At 36.2% G+C, this 17,134-nt stretch overlaps 1 protein-coding gene across 1 annotated transcript in view; it reads right to left on the bottom strand.

Moving 5' to 3' along the window:
* Positions 1-3,858: 3,858 nt before the first annotated feature.
* DCLK2 (doublecortin-like kinase 2) overlaps positions 3,859-17,134 on the bottom strand; it is a 66,074-nt gene continuing 52,798 nt past the window's right edge. Inside the window, exons 12-17 of the mRNA XM_010009005.1 lie at positions 14,802-14,935; positions 13,429-13,506; positions 11,839-11,935; positions 9,729-9,809; positions 8,415-8,531; positions 3,859-4,257 (exon numbers count right to left, since the gene is read on the bottom strand). Coding sequence (XP_010007307.1) covers positions 4,036-4,257; positions 8,415-8,531; positions 9,729-9,809; positions 11,839-11,935; positions 13,429-13,506; positions 14,802-14,935 — 729 coding nt within the window. The 3' untranslated portion in view covers positions 3,859-4,035. The remainder of the gene's footprint in view (positions 4,258-8,414; positions 8,532-9,728; positions 9,810-11,838; positions 11,936-13,428; positions 13,507-14,801; positions 14,936-17,134) is intronic.

Here is a 17,134-nt window from a genome sequence, read left to right as displayed (position 1 = left end):
TTTTGTGCATTTCTTGCTTTCTGATTGCTGTTTGATTGTAGCTTGAAAGAAATAATGGGTAAATGCAAAATATATTTTTTCTGCTTGCTGCATTAATTTCTTTGTTTAGCATAAGATGATCAAAATAATTTCTCTGAATAGGACTTTGAAACCCTTTATGGTGACTGTATAGGCAGTGGCATAACAACTTGCTGCTTTACTAGCTAGTATTTTTTTATTTCAAGGAGGTTAGGAAAATGAGTCTTCTCTTAAAGGCCAAAGCAGTGATCCCTGTTGGAAATCATGTACAGGATCTCGCTTCTGCCCTCCTTGATGTATGCCAGGGTATGGGGATGGATCAGCAGGGTGCTCCAAGAGGTAACATAGTGTCTGGCACCCCCTGAAGGATGCCTGATCACTTCTAGCAAGTATTTTGGCAATCTCTTTCATGTACACACCCAGTATCATCTCTAAACATAGAGCATGAAAAATGGCATTGAATGTTACCAGCAAAGTTACCACAGTCCTCTCACCACATAATGAAATCATAGAACCTCTATTTTTGAGAGAGGTTAATGAAGTCTGTAAGAGGCTTTCTTCCTTGAATTAAAGGCTTCCCTACCTCAAAGAAAAAAGCTTAATGCTTTTTGTTCCTAAGTCCAGCACACTGGGTGTGCTGTACTCTAGTGGAGAAGCCTGTGTTTGGTTTTGGTGTGTTTTATTTTTTAAAAAATAAGAAGGAAAGAAAGGAAAAATCCATAGTAAGAAGAAGGTTAAAAATACGTTCTGGGATCTTAGATATATAAATAATTTAAGTATTTTTAAATAAAATTATTTAATTTAGGAAAAATTACCCTGCAATCTCCTAGTTTTAGTCATTACTTCCTTCTAGCTTCTCTTCCTCAAGTATCCAGTTTAGATGGAACTATGTTTGCATCTAAAAACAAGAGATCTTTGCTTACTAAAGTATTCCAAAGTAAGATGTATGACCTACCTAAATATTTTTAAAGACTAGATGTCAACATCAAGCCAATACTTGATGAAAGTAGCATCATCATAGAACACCATCTACTTTAATGTATTTTGACAAGTAATTAATTTTGTAAGTTCATGAATGGAGGTTATTGTCTGTAGGGGTAAATTTTGATGAAAATCTCAGTGAACTTAGTGTTATGCTGATTTACAGCAGAGGAGGATTCAGTTCTGGGATTTCAAATCTACGACTGTGAGAACTGGCTCCTTTGGGATATATAAACAATTACTCACATTCAAAGGTGTTAAAAAGATCAGGGATTTTTATAAATACTCCTTTTTTTTCCCCTAATAATCTATTTTAAAAATGTAGGCATGGTATAGTTGTGTTGTCACTGTTGAGTGCTTGACGAAAGCTGGCATTTAATAAATATCTATCAAAATGGTACATGAATGTCAGTTACTTTTATGAAACAAAAGGTGACAGTCCTCAGACAAATAACTTCAGTGTACAGTTCCTATAGTAATTTCTTCCCCTTTATAGCACATAGGATAGTTTTGTTCTATAATTTCTTTTCTGTTTTTGTCTTCTAGAAACTGACAGTTCTACAAAGACAGAACTAAATGAAAATGCAGTAGATAAGAAAAACACAATACTTATGTATTATGTTTATATGTATTATACTTAATATTTATTGAGTATTTTAGTGTTAACCACCATGTCTTCCTTTTTATGTTAAACTGTGATAACCTGTGCAGCACAAACATACCACCTGTGCACCCAAAGATAGAACATCTGTGGAACTAAAGTAAGACATGGAGTAGCAATAAAACTTTCCTAAGGTGATACACAGAGTTAAGAACTTGTCCAGCTATCCCATAATTTTATCCAATTATGTTGGCCACATTATCATCTTTTCCAGATGTCATCACTATTTTTAAATAGATGTTTCTAGGTAGTCTATCAACTGCTTCTGCTCTGTAAATCAAAATACTTGTCTAGGAATGTTTAGATGTCATGAGCTTAGGGACATGAATTCAGGATATGTGTCTTTACTTTCTTCTTCTTTAAGACAAAGTAATAGTTTAGAATTGGCAGCTGTTCCACAGGAATCATCCTTTTTTATATATGCATGAGGTTTTATGTAACACAGCGTGTTAGAGATCTCTGCTAATCCATGACAGTTTTTAAGTTATAAAGTAAATATCTAGGTCTTGCACAGTTGAATATCCATCCTCTTAAAAAAAAAAAATAGCACTCAGCATTCATCACTTTGTTGCTACACCCTCTATATTCTTTACTCTCTCTTTAAAAAATCTCCCAATTAGTAGTTTGTTGCTGTCATCTCTGTCAGGGCTCCCCTTCCTTACTGCAGGTAGCTCGTTAGCCTGCTCCATCTGAAATTATGCATCCTATCTTTAGCTTAATTACTTATTACAGACTTATTACAGAATTTACCAACTGCACACATGTTCAGCTAATGGACTCACACTAGTTTCTGTTCTGAGTAAGGTTAGAGTGTTATTTTCATATTTTTACACTGTACCAAAATACAAAATTATGTAATTTTTTATAAAGCCCATTCCCATACTCTCCAAATACCTTGAACTTACTCCAGTGAACCTATAACAAAGTTAATTCACAGTTGAAGACACGTTTTCTTACCTTTACTACTTTTCTTTTACGAAGATGCCTAGTATCTTTCAGCTGCACCATAACCTCAAGTAATCAGTTGGCTGGTTTTGATCTTTATTTGCCTCTTCAAAAGGTAAAACACTCACGTTCAGTCACATACTACCTATGTCCTCCAAAAGAGTTCATGAGACTCCTCAGAGAGAATAAGACAGCATTTTCACTGACAAAATAACTGAGTTCTCAAAAACATTAATGGCTTTTTTCTTTTTTTTTTTTTTTTAATGAAGAAAGTTTATTGCAGGTCTTTCTCTTACAATTCTAGTAGAAAGTATAGCTAAGAAAGAAAATGACTGATTCGTAAGAACGAGCAAAGGAAAAGAATACGCTAAATACATACTATATTGAACTAAGCATTATGGTAAAGAGAAAACCTCATCTATCTTGGGACTGCAGGTTAAGGATAGCTGCTCCCCAATCCTTGTTTCCAGTGCCTGCACCAGGTGAATAGGGGGATAGCACTGACAAAACTCTGATAGCTACTGAAGGCAGCTATTTGTATTAGCTCCTCTATCAGCTCACCCTAGAACTAGGAACTGCTACACTCATCCTAGTTTAGATAACAAGCAGCAGGCTTTCCATTCACAGATCCAAAGTAATTTTCTTTTATCTAATAGGTAGTCTGACCCTGGAGAATGGTGTGAATGGGACACTTGTGGTTAGGATAGCAAATGACTTGAACAAAAAGTCTTCAACTCCAGTCTTTGTTACAAATAAATGTCCAGTGCTTATGTTTACATCCCAAGTCACTTCATTTAAAGTCATATTATCTAAACACTACCCTGCAGCCTGCAAGTCTACTAAACATGATGCAAAACCAACCATCCTTCCCTCTATCTTCAGTGTTTGTCTCATGATATTTTACAGTTAGTCCACTAAAAAATTTTTCAGGAAAATTTGCCTCTTGAAGTTTAGTAGAAAGTTGGCTAAAAATAGAGGCATCACAACAGAAAGTGAATATAAGTCCTTGTCTTCCTCTCCCACTTTTCTGAGAATCCTCATCAGAAGAAAAGAATGGGGCCTGCTTGCAGAGGTGAGGCCAAGTAACTGTTCCTAGTCTCACTGCTCACATAAAAATATGGTTAGCTACACCGTAAGTTAATCTATTTAGAGCCCAAGGCTGTGTGAAATGCAGTTAATTAAACTAACACAGATAACTTAGAAATCATCTAGCATTGCCAGAATCTTTCCCTTACTGTTGTTCTCAAGACAAGGGCAAAGAGCACTCAAAAATGCACATTCACTCACCCACTAGGAGAGGATCAGTCTCCCATGACAGAGCCTCAGGCTCTCCACGAGAGGGTGCACGCAAACTGAAAACTGTCGTGTGAAATGAAGAGAAATTGTGGCCAGAGTGCAGGGATCTTCAGTTGGATTTGGTTTCATCAGTCCTACGCACCAGGCTGATCCCCAGCAAACTCAGGAGATACTGAGGCAGGGAGCGTGGGGGATCTGAGTGGCTCAGAAGCAGAAGGGAAGAGGGTCTCGGACCCAGCCACGTGAGGATCATCAGCTGCAGCAGTAATTGCAGAAATTTTCTCCATTCCAGCTCTACCAGAGTCCTGACAGCGCTTGCTGCGGAAAATCTGACTCTCTTTATCTAGAGCTGTGTTCTAAAAACAAACGAAAAAACAACCCCAAGGCAAAATATGAAAAGAGCAGCAAATCAAAGCCCTCTCTTAACTTACAGGTTAAACAATCTACAAGACATTAAATGCATGCATTTGAGCCAGAAAAAAAGGAGAAATAGCACTAGAAATCCTATATATAATTAATGGTAATGTTTTGTGGTGCTAACTTTGGAATACGTAAGGAAAACTTGTCTTTCAGACATATGTTTGCCACGATGGTGCAAGTTTAAAATTTTGTCTTGCAAGTCTGATGTGGAAAAAATATTATATGAGTGATTATGATATTGCAGAAACACTTCATACTGGCCATTAGCAAAATTTTGGTACCTGTGCTTTTGCAGATGCATGATGCTTAGTGAAAAATTAATAATCCATTTTCTGTAATAATCCATTTTCTGTAATAAGCCATAGGTACAGAAGCATACCTGTTTGTGAAGGTGACACATGAAATCCTAACCATTTTTTCTATCTCACAGATAAGGGACTATTTTCCTGCTTAGAGGCAAGTGACCTCTCATGAAAAGAGGTGCCTCTTTCATGGTGGTGAAAAGTGTCATTTCTGAATACTATACTTAAAAATCAGTTTACTGGAGAAGAGAGCAGCAGGTTAGAATAAAAACTGAGAACTCTATAGCACAGTAGGCAAATTATCTGGAGTACTTGGTGTGTCTGTTGAAGCTCACAGCTTTCATACCCTCTGAAGGATAGTTCAAATTATACTAAACCACAGTGTAATGTGTAATTGCTACTGGAATGTCTAAAGTGACCAAGAGGGAAATCTAGTAGTTCCTTTGTCAAGAATACACAAAAATTGCTTTCTAAGACTTGAAGGGACAGCATAATCGGTCTTGTTTCACAGTCTGAAGGCTGATCATTGTAACTCATATACTTCTGATTATTGTAACTCATATACTTCTTGGCTTAACTATTTACTTTGTGGAAGATCTTCAACTACCACTGGTAACACAGATTCAAGTTAGTACAGATTAATTAAGTTCTTTGTAGTTAATTATAGAGTTAGAGATGGTGGGTTGTTCTGGAATCCATCTCACTCATACTCTCCCGCTGAACCTGTTGTATTTTGTATGATGTGGCTGTGTGCTGGAGCAGGGGAGGTATCAAGCAGCCTCATACCTCCCCTTCCCCCAAGGCCTTCCTGCCAGGCTTTTTCAGACCACAGTACTGACTATAAAAAGTTACCAAGAGAAAAGGTTAAGTACTTTGAATTTAGGGTGGAGTTTTTTGTTATGCTTGTTTTGGGTTGGTTTATTGGTTTGGTTTTGTTTGGTTGTATTCTTTGTTGTTTTGGTTTGGTTTTTTTTAAATTAAGTTACAATATTAGCCTACATGCATCAAGGTACAAGGAGAAAATTCAGTACTACACAATTTAATTATCTGCTAATAAAAAATTGGCTTAGCAAAGAATATGGAAGGAAACGACTAATGCATCAAGGCTTTTGAGATTAGCTATGATATGCAGTAGTTTATTCATTATCAAAGTAGCTCCTATGCTGGCAAAATTGCATTTCCTCTTTTGCTTTATGGAAAAAGAGATGTGAATAAAGAGGTTTCTGTTATTTCAGTGGCAGGGTAAGTTATTTAAAAAGGAAAGGAAATGCTTTCAGTTCATCCTGATGGTGATTCTCTTCTGTGCTGTCCTCACTACAGCCTCTGTAGTTGTCACAGCTTGCACACTGCCATGCATTTTAGGATTTATATATTTTTTAAAATTTAAGAGAAGGATTAATTTTACTGTTGCTAAGTAATAATGGTTTTTATTAATTTAGCAGATTGCCTTCTGAATAGCTGAAGTGACAATTAAAATTTTGATTTTAAACAGACACTACTTATTTCAATGGCCTTTTTTTTTTTCGTTCTGACTTCATAGGATTCCCATTTTTTTTCCTATTTGCTTTTGGATATTTTAAGATATACATATGCACAAAAATTACTCCCAGGGAAATAGACCAAGATATGTCTCAGGAAGTAAAAAATAGCGAGTTGTATCACTATTTGCCTAGAATAATTCCAATATACATTACTTAATACAGAAAACTTATTTGTGTTTAAAAATTTTTACTGTGTGATTGTAAAGCTCTTTCCACTTCAGACTGGCTGAGTTATTTCTCCTTTCTTTTTGTTAAAAATGGAGGACATGTATTTTTTGTGCAGCAGAACAAAGCATTGCAGTTAGTACGTACCATTGTCTTGGACCTACTCAGAGGAAAGCAATGCAGGCATTGGGAAAGCAGGAAAAAGGAAGGAAGCAAGGGACAGAAACTAGACTTACTTTAAGCAGAACTAACACAATTGCAACAAATTAAGATTTACAGAACATTTTGAAATTGACAAAAAAAATCACTAATGAATTAACAGCAACATGCTTTTAAGGGCAGAAAGAGTCTCCTTTGCAAGAACACTGAAGTAGGTATGTGCAGTTTTACTTATCTGCCACATGATGGTATTATCTGCATTGGCCAGATGACAATATTTGAATGAAGTGATGCTAAAGGGGACTCCATTAAATATGAAGATGGACTGATATAGCAATGCACTGCAATACATGAGAGTTATAATACTGTGCTTTTCTGAACCTGAATGCTTGAGTGCTAGTACAAGTGAAAAAACTTCTAACGTGAACGTAATTAAATGTCAATGTTCTAGATAAACCAGGGCAAGAAAACAAATTGAGGGCTTAACCCTCATTAGATTACGGTGGTTTGAACAAGAAGTTACTTTCTGAATGCAGCAAGAACTGGGAGCTGAATTCAGAAATAAATAATTATACATTTACTTCCTTCCATAACTGTTAGAAGGAAATAAGGCAGGAAAAGGGAACATGAAAAGTTTTAATGAGGTGTACTTCCCTAGCTGAAGGAATGTAAGTAGCTAACAGAATAAGAAAAAATCCACACCAAAAAGAAGCCAGAAGCTACGCTGTGTCAGAGATTTGAGACAGGCTTAAGTGGCATGCAAGTTGGAGAGGGGCTGAGAGTTAGAATTAAAATTGCTCTTATTACATATATTGCATTTTATACCAGTTTTCAGCTTCAGGCTTATCCATAGTCTCAACAGTATAAAGAATGAAGCTCTGAAGTCCCTCTCAAACTGTCAAGTCAAACTGTCAAATGAAATGTAGACAACAGCATGAACCTGAAATACATTTTCTGACTTCTCTACGTTTAATCTTTGGCCTATTTAATTCACGTAAAAGTTTTTGCAACAGCATATACGTATGCAGAAGCATTATATAAATTTACCTGCTTTCAGATGATTTAAATGATTCTTTGTTAACATAAGTGGGCTGGACTTTGAGAGTAGTTAATAGTAACAAGAAGGGGATGGAAATCACTGTTATGTTACTATTATAGGTGGTTTTATTTTTCTTTTAGTAACAAGATACTCCATGCACTGTGACCATGCTTGCATTAAACAAGAATGGACCACAGTAAGAGCAGAATGGCACTTCAATGTCTATAGCAGTTGCATATTGTCTGCAAAAGTAACTGGTCAATTACGAGTGCAGTTCTGAGTACTGATAATACTAAACTCCACTTCTTCTACCATGATTCACACACCTGCCTTCTGGAATGACTGTTTATTTAACTTCAACTATAGGTCATCAGGTTCCTTTGTATGCTTTGAGGAAAGTTCCCCATTAGGGAACAGCAGGGGTTAATTAGGACAAAATTAATATGGTAAACATTCAATACCATGAAGAAAGTTTCTGAAATGGAGCCTGTTTTTCTGGCAAAAATAGTGTTGTACAAGATTAAGCAATACTTGTGCAGAGGGGAAGAGCCTACCTAACTAACTAGGTGGTCATTACGATAAAAAAATACAGTTTTTATATTAAAAAGTTTCAAATAATTATTAAACTTCATTTCAAAATAGCACTACTTAGTGTTTACATATTTATACTTGAAAGTTTATTTTTATAGCTTAGCTAGCACACTGTGATAGACTCGGTTGCTCTCAAGCAATGATGAGACAATCCAGACTATACATAAATAAAGACTAGAATTAGAGACTATTCTAGCTTTGGTTTTGCTATTCTTGCAGCACATATGCTCATAGAGCACTGTTAGGAAAATATGCAACATATAATATTGATGTAGAAAAATGACTGTTTCTCTTACCATGATGACAGAAACCCCAGCAGATGTGTTATTTTGCTTAGGTAGGGTGTTATTAAAGTGCTGCTTCAGTTTACCTGTTACTTCAGCTTGCATATTATTCTCCTGGGAAGCATCATCCTGTATAAGAATAAACACAATATTCAATTTAGGGGGGAAAAAAAAAAAAAAAAAAAAAAAAAGCATGCTTCAATGTAACTTAGTAAAAGAGAAGTTTCGACTTCAGGAACTTCCTGAGAAGTAAGCATTCAGACAGACAGCCTAAAAGTGAATGCACTCTGCTACAGAAGAGCTAGATCAAATGGGTTAAGACAAATTACAGAGGAAAGGCATGTAGCAACCACTGTTTTATGTATAAATTTCTATTTCTTTAAGTGCCATGTGACACTGTATGTCCATTGATTTGCCCCAGAATTATATGCTGCAAGTTTGATTTAAGCATGTTGAAATAACATTATTCAAATAATGTTAAATATAAAAGATATATTTGTCACTTGGCTTTCTTTTAAATTAGCATTTTTAATGGTCCTTAGTGTCCTAAGTGCAGACACCTTATACAGTACTATGAATATGCTTGAGAAGAGCTGTTATGCATATGCACTTGTTAGTTTTCTTCTCTTGTTTGAGGGAACACTCTAGATCATATTAGGCCCCTCTTTTAAAGTGCATGTGGTAATATACATTGACTATGTATATGTAACCGTAGAATTTATTAATAATGAACTAATTTTAAATCAATAAGCAATGCACTTTGGTGTTCCCCATTGCTGTTTCCCAAAAAGATGGAGGGCAGCCATCAGCTTCATGCCTGTGTTAAATTAGGTATTTTATTGATAATTTTATTTCTCTTATGAAACTTGAAGAGCTTCAAGAACAGGAGATCATACTTTAAGCAGCACTGCAGCAAGTAAGATGCCAACATGCACAGCAGTGCTTCCACGTACGCATTTTTAAGATGGCTGTTTTCTTGAAGATTGAATGTGAATTAACATAAGAGATGCCCAAGTCACACATAATCCTGTTGTGCTGGGTTTCAGCAGGGTTATAGCAACTCTCAGCATCTTCTAATTGTAGTGAGCAAGTGACGCCCTCACTCTGTTCTTTCGGAACATAGAAGCTAAGAGTGCTGTCAGAGCTGCAGCTAACTGCAGACTCCTGCTGTTCTCTTTTATGTGGAAATGGGAATGGTGGTTCAATAAACAGAAAGGGCATAGCAGAAGTGTAATGTTTCTGATGAAAACTACACTTTGATAGTCAGATGTACAGATTTAATATCTTAATATGAAATTAGAGACAAGTAAAATGTAATTTACTCACTGACACCCAGGGATGGCTTAGGATCTGTGCTGCTGTATACCGAGCTTCAGAATTCACATGTAACATCAGGCTAATTAAATCCTTTATAAAAAAAAAAAAAAAAAAAAAAAAAGAGAGAGAAAAAAAAAAGAAAACTTTGAGGAGGTGGGGAAGGATATTGCAATGGAAAATATTGTTGCACCAAGTTCTTCTCAGTGTTATTTTCTTGCTACCTGGGTGAAAAAAACCCAACAGCTTACACTGATATCAGAACCACTGACACCAGTGTGACTTTGGGGGGGCAAAAAAAATTTTGCTCATTAGATTTAAGAGTATGCTCAACAGGATATTTCGTATCTACTTCCTTTTTGTATTCATGTTTCACTGAGTCTTTTGAAACAAGATGAAGAGGAAATGTTAAAAAAAAAATCAGCTATAATGTTACAGTTTGTTCTCTATATATTTGTGCAGATGACCAGAATGAAAACAAACTTGGGACAGTTGAGATCATCCATGGGCAGTGTACATGTACATAGTACCAGTACATAAAGAGCACAGTAAGAGGCAAGAAACTGCATCAGAAATTCAAGAAACTGCTGAAATTATTTGAAAGCTATGTTCTCTTCTGTGTTGCTCCAAAAGAATAAAAAAACCATTTAATTAATTTCATCAGCTAAGGATCACCTGGTATAGGAAAAAGCAGATACATAGTAGAATTATGCATTTTCCTCTTTCTAATTATGTAGTTAATTCCAAAGTTTGGTACTGTAGTTTTAATAATATTTTAGAGTCACTAGAGCAGATGCCTTTAGTCTTTCCAAATACTTGGGGCCTTCTGTTAATGGCACCTACAGATACGATAAACCTTAAGAGGTCAATCTGGGGCTTTGAGCAACCAGGTCCAGTGGAAGGTATCCCTGCCCATACAGGGGCGTTGGAACTAGATGATGTTTAAGGTCCCTTCCACCCCAAACTATTCTATAATTCTATGATACAAAGCAGTCATTAGAATATTTTTTTTAAAAAAACAAACAATAAAAACCCAAACCAACTGTCTTCAGTTGTTTATTCATTTAAGTTTCTCGTTACGCAATGAACAACTACTTTGCTGGTGAAATTCATGGTTCTACAAGCCTATTAAGACAAACCACATCCCTCTCCTAATGAAAAACTTAATGTCCTTGGAGCCAAATTCCCACTCGAGAAACCTTTTATAGTCTCCAATTGTCAGTATTAATATTCTTATAATAAGCATTTCAAGGGGATTGTTCATCACTTCAGTTTTGGGAAACTGCTTCTTTAAGCAGATAATAAGGTACCTAACCAAGAGATTTCCCAACCAGCAAAGTCATTTAGTGTATGTAAGTTTAGTGTGAAGTGAAAGGACACCTTTAGTACCAAGACTTGGGGGCCTTGCTTTTCCAGAATGCATGTCTGGAAGAGTGTGAGATGACTGAAGCCTGGGAAATGTGTAAACAGTCATTGAGAAATGTAGAAATGCTGCAACTTCTCATTGGTTGGATACCAAATAATCTCCACTTGCTAGTTAAGAGTCCTCAGATACCATTCATAGCATGTTACTGAAACAGCTTGAGAAGTGGGACTTAACTTAAAAGTTGGAACTTTCATCCTACAGACTCAATCATTTTAAACACAAATGGCAATGATAACACAAGAACTATTAGCAGTGGCAAATCAAGCTGACTGCACCTCCTGAAAACTTCTAATGACTGACTCAAGTAAAATAGGAACAAAGTATGTCAGCTGCATTCAATCCACATAGCAGTATTTTTTTCTTTTTAAAGATAGGAAGGAAAAATTCAGAGAGACACTAATTTTACAGCTGAAGCACTGAACCTGCTATAATAGTCCACCATTAAGTAAACTGAATATCATGCACTCCCTGAATGCAACTGGCATTCTGCTACACCTATTATACACTCAGACAATGACACGATGGCCAGCAAAACCTGAGCTTTCATCAAGCACTGTTAAGCTAGCTAACTAAAAAGGCATAACAGCTGGAAGAGTGATTATGAGTCTGCTCTGAAACTTTGATTCTGCTTTTCCAACAGAGCACAGTCAGTAGCTTGTCAAAAACACTATTTCAGGTTGGAGAACTTATCAGTACCTTTGCTGAATCAGTGATGTTATCCCAGTAGGGAGAAGGAAATTCCAGCTTCCCAACAAGTATCTGATCAAAGAGGTCTTCCTGAAGGTTGTTTTCACTGTAGGACAGCAGTAATGGAAAACTTCATGAGAAATTTGTCATGCAAATTTTTAACTTGATTTGGGAATGGAACAGTTATGATGTTATATCATCTACTAGAACTGCATAATTTTCAAGCTTATATAGCAGCAGCACTTCTGAGGTGTTTGCTGTAGTTACGCTGTCAGGAGTGATGAGAACTGGAAAACTAATATATTGAGGTGAAAGAACTTCCACTGGAATAGAGACTTTATAGCTAATATACAGGAACAGGAAAGGTCATAAAAAATGAGTCACGTGCCAGCTTAGTCCTAAAGGACTTGCTACAGAACATATATAATAGGGGGAAGAAGTGCAGTGAAACAAGCCTCTTTTGTTAAACTACCACAGAAGAATTTTCAAAATCCAAAGAGGACATATGGCAAACACATGATATACATAGTTTGCTGAGTATTGGCAGGGTACTGATTATGAAAGGGTAAGTACTTTTGTATCAAAAATGTGGTATTGTGAATATACAGCAACCACTGTTAGTGGGGTTTTTGTTTTTTAACCTCACTCTGTTGGCCCTAGCCACTGTGAATATCTACCTGGCCTATTTCTGCAATTAACAGAAAAAATTATTAACCTTGGTTAAGACCTGATTTTATGAGCATGGTATGGACATTCACAGTGTCCAACTCAAAGATTCTATTCAAAGCAATTGTAATTTGTTTGTGAAATAAAATCTTTCAAAATGTTTTCAGTTTTAAACATGCAAAAAACAAATACCTAAACAATTATATTTTTCCATTGAAAATTGTTTTATATTGTATCCTCTGCAAAAATTCTTATTCAGTCTTGTGATTTTTAGTTTTTGCTGTAAAAATGGTCAGACTGTGCACAAATAACTTATACATTAAAAGAATAATTCCTTATTAAAATGTGCGCGTTCCTTCTCACTCCCTTGCAAAATACCTAGAGGCCCAAAGCATATATCTATTTGTTTTTTAGAGGAACTCATATGTATTGTGCCATTCAGTAACAGGGATCATGTTGACAAACTTCGCTGCTCAAATGATACATATAAAAAAGACAAACAAGGGTTAAAAGTGCAACGTAAGCAAATTATTCCCCTCGCCTCAGTTTACCATCAACCTTCACTCAACCGCACAAACCAGTAAGCTGCTATGACTCAACAGAAACACAAGGGGGCAAAGTAGACACGTTCACTGAACTAGATCCAGCTAGAAGACAAGAGAAGAAACCATGCCCTTATACCACCATACCCCTGCACAGACACAGGAGTAAACCAGTTGCTCCCTTAGAAAAGTCAGTAATAAAATCGATCCCAAAAGCTGACACTTGGAACAGGTGAAAAAAATTTGAAACAAATAACAAAAAAATAAATAAAATGTGTCAATCTAATCCAGTTTTTCCCCAGGATGCCTTCTTCAAGGGTATAGGTAAGACTCGCTCAGAAACAACTTGGTTCTTTAGTATTTTTTCCCTTTGCCATACAGGGACACTCACCTTCGAAAAGGTGGAAATCCACATAACAGTATGTATGTGATCACACCTGCAGCCCAAATATCCACCTTTAAGCCGTATCTGAGAAAACAAGACTGTGTTACTTGTTTTAGATTTTAAAGAAGTCATTCCAGTCAAACAATTCATTACATTTATGTGAAGATATATTGAGAATATGTTTTAAGTTACTTGCTCGTGATGTGGAAATATATTTTGTACCTAAGCATCATTTTAGTTAGCATTCTTCACAGTTGTTAAGAAACTCTGATAGCATAGTTTTTCATCTATTATATTTTTTTTCATAAGCCTCATGGCTCTTCAGGTTCTTCTGAATATACTGAGATTCATCTCAGAATGCAGGTTTCTCAACACAAAATCACTAATGATAAAAGACAAGGATGTGCTTTCTCAGTCCCCATATTGGAGTACCTATCTCTAAGGTTATCATGTGTTGCTAAGCAACAAGAAATACACCGATTCTCCAGTCTCTTGAGTGAGCACCAGAAGGTAAAAGAACTGCACCTTTCTTTTAAAGCACATAAATTAAAACACTAGAGGTCAATAAGAGGTCTTTTTCTCTATTCTTTTCTTCCCAGTAAATTCAGTTTGTCAAAATTTAAAACAGGAAGATGAAGTGTCCTTTGATATTTGAGCTCATTGCAGCTGTGAAATATTCTTTCATGAGAAATGCATTGAACAATGACTGAAACAATAAACAAACTTCCCTCCATTAGGAAGACCAAATTCAGAATGGTTGCAGCAATGGCAAGAGTCAGCTAAGATGGAACAGAGGTCTAATAAGATGACTTGTGAAATTCTACCATTTTTCAAAATTATTTTGTATTTATGCAACCACCTGTTAAATACAGAGAAATGGGCTTGTTTAATTAAACCAACAGTTATCAAATAGCATACTTCAAGCAAACATGGTCACTTGAATCAATATGATCTAAGTGGACCTCCTCTGAGAACAGGTTTAGACTAGGTGGATCCTAGACTCTCTTTCAATATAAATTATTCTAACATGAACAGTCTTTTTTACTTAACCATTTTTTCCCAAGTAGGTGCCACGTCTGGTATAATGGGCTCTGAACAGTGAGGTGAGGCAAGGAACACAAACCAATAAGTTCCATGCATCAGTACTGGTCCTAGAGTGGCGGTAGGGAGGCAAAGGTGAACTCTAAGAGCAAGGCCCCAGGAAACTGGGAAGGAAACCTGCCTCTTCCAGGAACTGAATACTGCCTGTTTTCTTATAGGTGGTTTGATTAGGAAAAAGATGGAGTACCATCCTATTAGGGCATTCTAGTTCTTACAACAGTTAGGAACTACCTGCCAAAAGTAACTAGTTACAAGACCTATGACTTAGTCATCCTCACCCTGTTTCTGCAATGATTTCTGGAGCCACATAAGTGGGTGTACCACAGACAGTATATAAAGGTCCTTCAACCACAGTTGCCAGCCCAAAGTCTCCTAGCTTCAAAGACTTGGTTCCATCTGGATATTCACATACCTAGAATCAGCAAAATAAAAACAGAATGAGAAGAACATCTACATTTTTTAAATCCTTTAATTTGTTTGGAAAATAATCAGCATCACTCTAAGATTGGAAAAAGAGCTAACTTTCACATTCCTACAGGGAAAGAAGAGAAAAATGGTATGACCATTGATTGCCACAGTGCAGCTGGAGCTGGTGTTCAATGGAGCTCTCTGTCAGCTATGTAGGTCAGACCATGATTTAGCTTCAAGCAACTAGGGGTGGTGGGGTGGGGGAGGAGAAAAATAAAATCCAATCCTAGAATGCTGAGAATTTTAAAATATAATAAGAAAAATATAATACTATACTTCCATTTGATTGGGACGTGTAGTTTAAAATAGCATTGGCAGCTACAATTACATTTGTTTGACATCTCTCACTAACTCAGCGTAAATGTTGTCAGTTAGCAATACTGGATATTTCATAGGCAAATGTCTTCTGTAAGCTTAGCCTAGGCAAGTTCAGAATAGGAGTGTGAATGCTGACTGAGAAGTGCTTCTGTTTCTCTGCCGACCCAAGTACATCTTACCAAAAGGCCCATAAAGAATCTAGAACATCTTGTTCTGAGTCATTCTGTTGATGAAAGAAGCTAAATTTTAGTAGAAAGAAAAATAATATATGACAGTGGAAACAAGAGTAAATGAAACCAGACCAAGAGCAAAGGAAACATCCCTAATAAATTCGTCTCAGTTTTGTTCTTCAAGTAAAATATTTATATTAACATGATTTCAATAGGATCTAGTTTCTAGGGTGTAGGAGTGCAGAATCTCCAGAATATCTGAATTTATTTGCTTTTCTCAAATAAATTAATACTGCTAAGGCTGCAATACGTTCCTTCATTCCCTGGTATAAATCGTATCATTAAGGGAAACACTTGTTCTCCTTGATATAATACCATCATATCTGCTATTACTATTAGAGTTTGCTTTTTAAAATATATAACAAGTAAAGATAACATAAATCAGACAGCTGGATTGACCCTGTGCAAAAGAACTATGTACGTGTAATTATAGGTCACAATTTATGAGAATTATTTGCATTTGCATTCAATACCAGTAGGTTATCTTAACACTCTGCCAGTGTCAATCACAGTGAATAAGATTTGCATCTGTTAAGTAATCTCTTTAGGCTTTCTAGACAGAAAGGACATTTGTGCCTATTTATAACTGATTCAGTCACTAATGAGAGCTTAAAATTTGTTTGCACTGGCTATGCTTGAAGATGCATTGATAGTGAGACTTCCACCTTTATTTTCTTTCTCTGAAGTGCCATGTTGCTGTGACTACATTTTCCACAAGAAGCACTCCCTCCCTTCCTTTTGGTAATCAATCTAATTAATTTTAAGGCTTATTTAAATTGCTAAACACTGTCAGTGGAATTAGATGGGAAAGAATTGACTATTAATTGGAAAATATTTTCAACTTACAGCTCTATTCTTGTAATAGTTCCAAGTCCAGTCTGGGATAAGCCATGATTTCTACCCTAGATGCAACCTCATTAAACAGGGTTGACAAACACCACAAAAGGCTTTAAGAAATGCCTATGAAGTGTTGATGAAAGCTACCAGTATTCTTGATGATAGCGGCTCAATCAGGAAAGATTACAGCCCTGTGTATAAGCAAGATAGCATGCTGTTTCTATTCTGTGAGCTGCAGTCCATGCAGTTCCCAAAGTAGACTACATGTTAATTCTTGTCAACACAATTATTTTACATTGTTGCTGAAAACAAAAGCAGTCAGTCCCCTGGGACAAAGTAAATGTATGTACAGGGTTAATTCCTGGCTACCATACCGGTGAATCATCAAAAAGATGTTCCTACTATGACAGTGAAAGAAAAAAAAAAAAGTCTTGAGATAACCATAGGACACATTCAAATAAGTGGCACTTAGCCCACCTTTTATCCCACTTGCAAACGATAATAAATAATTCATTGACATAGCTTTGAAATTGATTGTTTTGTGAGACAGTACTCCTGTTCATCCAAATGGCAGCTAATCAAAATGTAGATAAAGATAGGTCTAAGGACGGGTTTGAGCACAGCTCACCTCAGTTACGGTGATTGCTATCTCGTGACAGAAGATTTATTTCATGCAGACTTATTCTAAATTAATGTTCCTGCTGTTCTCAGCTCAGCTCCTTGACATTTATATACAAGCATTTGCATTAATGAGAACA

This window comes from Chaetura pelagica, unplaced genomic scaffold, assembly GCF_000747805.2.
Source record: "Chaetura pelagica isolate M959 unplaced genomic scaffold, ChaPel_1.0 scaffold221, whole genome shotgun sequence".
Lineage (NCBI taxonomy): Eukaryota > Metazoa > Chordata > Aves > Apodiformes > Apodidae > Chaetura > Chaetura pelagica.
Note: the sequence above shows the minus strand (reverse complement) of the source record. Positions and strands in the feature narration are given on the sequence as shown.